The following is a 6,025-nucleotide window of genomic DNA, read 5'->3' as shown; positions in this document are numbered from 1 at the left end:
CTATCGGAACGTCATATCTCGTGCATAATGATTTTGATAAGTGGGCATGTACTTTGATATTAAACACGACACTCGAATTTCCACCAATCACATTCCTTTTCTCTGCCAGTATTATTTTGTGGGTGGGGTTGAGGGGGTGGAGCGATGACTTTAGCAGTGTTTTAAATATCTCCTGTATATTTTTTTTTTTCTATTTACTTTATCAATACTGTTGGAGGGTCTGAGAATGGGGCATCTATTGTACCACGGGTTAGGCATTAAATCACAAAGGTCGGTCCAGTAATGGCCAGTTTCGTTCACTATAATACCTCAGTTCGGTAACTACTACATCACACTTCACCATGGCTACCCGGCAATACACAAGAGACACGATATAAGACCGCAGGGAGTAGATTCTCGCACCATTTTCCAAAGTTCTCCACTCATCGCACCTGGATCATTTTCGTTACTCACCTGTGATCACATCCATAGCCCACATCCTCAATTTCATCAACCACTCAAGGACCTTAACTATACCCGGATCAATTCATTCGATTTGTACAAAGCAGTGAGGTAAGCTTTATAATCCCCTTTTATTTTCCTTTTTCATCAATGAGTATTAAGTCAAAGTGGAAACAATGGCTTCCACGTGCTTTACTGCCTTTTTCATTCACTGTTACTCTCCCTCTTTCTATCTCGCTTTCTCAATCTTTCTCTCTCTCCTAATCTGACAATTTTCTAAGAGTTTATACGATTCGTTGACGTATCAGTTTGTCATCAAATAATTAAACACAGACCTTTCACAAAAGAAAAGCGATATGAAGAAAATCGCATGAGTTAAGCAGGTGAAAATGTGTTGCTTAGTCTGAATTATAGCATAATTCTTCAACCTAAAATGATTGACCGTCCACTGACTGTTACTTATCAGAAAAGAACTTGATATTTGGGTTTTTCATGAATGTGTATAACGAAATCAATTTACACCTACAAAATAATACAGAATATGTTACTCAGTTATGCCCTGTCTCGTATATATCACTTCATTTTCGCGTTCTGTGAAGCTCAGGCAGAAATGCGTCTTTAGAGATTTCATTTACTGAGATGCAGTATAAACTTATCTGTGCTCTAACGGCCTCTTTTAAAGATAAATGATTTTTCTTTTCTCCAACTTAATACTCTATTTACAATAATTATGACAGCTTCAATGAAACATTTCGCTCCCTATTGTAGAGAAAATTAAATTTTGCCTGTTACCGCACTTTGACAAGTCTGCTTTCTCAATTCTCTGTTGACTACTAAGGCACAAAGTAATGAAAAAAAAAATATGGCTGATGTCTGTATAAGAAGGACAATACATGTATTTGTTATCTTCAACAACAACGACTAAACACTACTGCGAAAATGTGTAGTAGGCTGATGTTATGATCAATCCGACTATATTTCCTCAAACAACCTTATGACAATGTTTTCACTATCTGTATACATACTCACGCCATTTCAATACGTGGAATACAATTTTGCGTGGACCAGTTCTTGCTATGTCTGACAGGCCTTCAGGTTAGTGATTACAAGGCATGTATAAAACAAGTCCGAACAATGAAAATAAGCCAGTTCATTCTGGTCAAACGTGCGGCTTAAGTTTTTAACGTCGATTGGAGGTTTTCAATCCTTATTATTCCATGATTACTGACGTCTTGTCGAGATATGTATAAAGATGGACATTTTTTGCAGCATCGGTTGAATAGTTGTGTCTTGCAGACACAAAGACTCACTTCAAGTCATGTTATAGAAGTACATTATATATATTTAAAAGATGGATGAGCTTTGATTAAGTAAGTGGAGGACAGGATAGAAATCAAGATTTTATCAGATATTTGGTTGCAATGACAGTTGGTAGTGAGAAGTAAAAGTATATTCCTCGTAAATAATCAAATAAACCAGTCCTTTCTGTCAAAATTATATTATTTTTCCCTCGGCCACTTTATCTGTATATTGTACTTTTGCGTACTTACATTACACAAAAGTTTTATAAGAATTACCAATGGGTAAATTCGACTCCGGAAAACTTTGTAGTCATCTTCAACGAAATCCCGTCGTCTTTTAATCATACACGTTTTTAAGTTGTAACTGCATTATTGCAAAATTGAAATGCATTAAGTGGAAACGGTTACTCATACTATACGGTCATCCTTTCATGGCATAAGTCTAATTCAAATTAGCAAACTTATACTGTTATCTATCTACGGACATAAATCATTTATTGGTTGTATATCTATAGAGGAGGTATATTGTTGTCAAAACATCTGGGCCCCATTTCATAAAAGATGTTAGGATGACAACTCTTGCTGGAATGACCACTTTCCACAGCAAACAGCCAATCAGGAAGCTGTATTCTTGTCGTTACCATGACAATAGTCATTCCAGCAGAGAGTTGTCATCAAATAAACTCTTTATGAAATGGCGCCCTGGTTAGAACGTAATGGCATGCTGTTCGTAAAAGTATTCACCAGTGTGTCAGAAAAGACAAAGACAATGGTATCTTAATATTGTCGGGATTGGAATGTTGCTGAATAGCTGAAATCTCACTGAAAGGATGATTCTTGTGCAGTCATAAATTTGTCAGACCAGAACCCATATACTATAATATAGTCTCTCACAAGTGATAGGAATAAGACCCAGTAAATGAGTACTAGTATAAGACGACTTGATTAGCCTATAAAGTGAAAATCATTGTTTGTAAAAAGATTTTGTCCGTCTCATTAGAAAATAAGACCTTTATCGAAACGCCCACATCTTTTTTATCATGATTATTTTGTTGGTCTTCTTGTTTCATACAGACTGAGCTTGGATATCAAAGGACATGGCATCCCGATCACATGTTTGCCGGTGGTTGCTGATAACAATCATAGCTTTTCTGTCGGTGATCCCCACAGCAACGGCACAAACTGGCACAATGTCATCAGTTGTTACGATGACACCTGGCACAACATCCCCCGATACATCTATATTCACGAGTCCTTCTACAATTACTGGAATGACAACAGAAACACCTACAATAGCGACATCGTCTTCGTCTGAAACAGCCGAGACCACTGCTCCTACAGAACCACCTTACACTGGGACGGGGACACCGCCGGGTGACGAGGGAACCCAGACGACCGCTACCTCGTATAATGGGGCAATGACGACAGAACCGGAAGACATATCTCCAGGATCATCAAGTTCTCAGCTGACGACGTTGGAAATGGTCACTGAGGATGCTGGTAATAATTCAACCTCTGGTGATGTAGGGAGTACAGCAACCAGAGAGAAAATGCGAACGGAGGGTGTGTCAACCACGTCGGGGGAATGCGAGGGCTGCACGGACGAGCCTGAAGAGCCGGGACTGTCTCCAGGCGAAATAGCGGGAATCGTCATCGGGTCCGTTGCGGGGGTGGCTATCATCGGTGGCGGTATTGGCTACGCCATCCATCACGTCAAGACCCCAACCAAAGTCACTCCTACCACGGACATTGAAATCCAAGACATGTCCGACTCCCCGGAAGCCAACTCGGACCAAGCGAAGCTCACAAACGCTAGTGATACACATAGAGATGGAGATGATTAATGTACTTTTCACGACAGCGAAAACATAAAGACTACGAGCAATACCATTATGTTCTTGGATGATGCGATTATAATGTGGAGTCTCCTGTAGCTTGTAGATCGTTTACTGCGAGATAGAAGATTTTGGTGAAGAGGCCGTAATCAGATGACCCTGCGGAATAAGAAAACCTGATGAAGGGGTGAAGGGCGAAAATGTCGAGTCCACCAAGACAAGCTTCAGTGATTCTGAGAGTTTGCAACTACAACGAGCTGGACTTCTCCTTGGAACCACCAGTGTTTCTGAGACCTGATGTTTGTTAGGAAAGATATAGTGTGCCTTGAGGTGGGATTGGTTTTACCATCAGAAGAATGCATTTCTCGTTACACGAAACAGAGCATTTGCACAACCTTCTGAAGCGACCCCAGTTTCGTAGACGTAATTCCCCCCCCCAAAAAAAAAAGAAGAAGAAATGTTTAACTTCAGTAGAAGCTCTTCTCATCTTTCCATTTAAGGCTCGATGAGATGATAAAAATGAAATATTTGAAAACCTGTAAAATGGAACACCAATTTCATCGTGTTTCTCTTTGTCGATTCTTTTATCCATACGATCATTAAATAAGGTACAGTTTACTGTAACTTTTGGGACAATATTATTGAGAAGTGGTTTTGCATGTTGAACTGGTACGATTTAGCGAAATACTTTCCTCTTCTTATTCGGACATTGATTTATTGTTCAAACATTTCTTATATCATTATTTTGCACTCCGAAATAAGAAAGAAAAATTGTTCATCAAAAGACCTAATTCATTTGAAGGAAAAAATGGAATTAAAGTGTAAATGTTTGAAGGAAATTAGACAAATTCTCAAGAAGGTGGGGCAGATTTAAAGTCTCACATCAAGTCGCTTGTTGTATGCCTTCGAAAAATATATATATATATGTGCTTTTTTCCCTACAGAAAACATAGGTCTATTTTGAAGGTTGTGATGAATAATTTGAATATATGACATCAGCATTGCAAACATTGTTCAAATTATCATAGTGTAATGTGCACTGCTTTCAACGGCCGTTAACTGAAGGTAATAACAATGTATTCAATTTAAGTTTTCTCGAGAAACCATTTCAAGACTGTTAGGCAAACGAGAATGTTTAAGACATTACTCCAGTATCAGAGCTATGATAACATACATTCATTACCCTGTGCAGCTGTTTACACAGTACATGATATGATATACGTGTATATGAGACGAGATTTGATAAGTTGCGTCGTTACTTCATATTAGTTCCTTGGTTGTTGATCCTTCTTCTTACCACGAGCGAATTCAACATTCATGATGAAACGGAATTCGATTTCCTCTGATCTTGTGAACAAATTAAGCAATGAATAAGACACGGGCTCAATGACATCTGTTATGTTTGAAAGATTGACGCAGGCCCGAAGGTTTCTTCCGATAAATGGCGAATTACATTTTGTGGAACTGCAATGGCAGTAGTTCTTGAATAACATGAAAGTATTCAGATTACTCTGTTCTGAAGGTTTTCCCATAGATACACTGAGGCAATCTGTATTCTTAGGTAAAAATTGATAGTAACTTTAGACATGTTAGTCCTCTCAGTTTGCTGAAATTGCTAGATGCATCATTCCCTTCTTTATTAGTTATATGTTATTAGTTGTATTAGGTTGACAATGTTTTCCTTATGTGAATATTTTCCTTGTTAATGCACTTAAATAAAACTTCTTAACTTGAACACTTCCCGAAGGAAAATTCCCAATCGAATGATGTTCACATCATTCATATACATCAGGGCCCTGTGGCATAAAACCCTTACCGCTGGACTTAACGCTCCTTTCTAGCGGTAAGTCTTCAAATTAGCGGTAAATTTTATAATCCTTGATGCTGATTGGCTGTGACGCCTAATTTTGACGGTAGTTACAATTGAAATTCAACGGTTAGTTTTATGCAACGGGCCCCAGAAAGTATACTCGTGCATTTCCTTTATTGAAGATGACATCCTGATAGTCAAACGCAATAATTTCTCGTCATAGTTATCTTTGTTAGCGCCAATTATTTTTATTCTCTTTTATGTTTTGCTTCATTATGACTTCATAGCTGAAAATATTACTTTTTGGTAGGCGTAATTCATCTTTTTTTTCTTATGTGTGTGTACTTTTCCTGTTATTTGCTCGCTACTTGTTTCCTTTCTCATACGCGAGTAGGTCACCTTTCTTATTTCACTTTTTCTGTAAGTTGTTGTATGTTTCTGATTTGTTTTTGTGTTTTTCTTTATCGTAAAAAGAAAACAACTTTCAGTGCTCCTCTCCACGCAGTGTTTTAAAGAATGATTCAAATGCTATTCATCATGAAGTGTTCATATCGATATACATGCATAATATATATATATATATATATATATATATATACATATATATATATATATATATATATATATATTATATACAT

The 6,025-nt window shown here is 37.6% G+C and overlaps 1 protein-coding gene across 1 annotated transcript; it reads left to right on the top strand.

The window, feature by feature from the left end:
• Positions 1–353: 353 nt before the first annotated feature.
• On the top strand, positions 354–3,950 carry LOC139743374 (uncharacterized). Its single transcript, XM_071653858.1, has 2 exons — positions 354–552; positions 2,817–3,950. The coding sequence occupies exon 2, from the start codon at positions 2,840–2,842 to the stop codon at positions 3,584–3,586; it is 747 nt and encodes a 248-aa protein (XP_071509959.1). The 5' UTR covers positions 354–552; positions 2,817–2,839; the 3' UTR covers positions 3,587–3,950.
• Positions 3,951–6,025: the final 2,075 nt, after the last annotated feature.

Source organism: Diadema antillarum, unplaced genomic scaffold (genome assembly GCF_040938485.1).
Source record: "Diadema antillarum isolate AM-2024a unplaced genomic scaffold, OU_Dant_1.0 seq00001076_RagTag, whole genome shotgun sequence".
Lineage (NCBI taxonomy): Eukaryota > Metazoa > Echinodermata > Echinoidea > Diadematoida > Diadematidae > Diadema > Diadema antillarum.
This window is presented reverse-complemented; position numbering and strand designations above follow the sequence as displayed.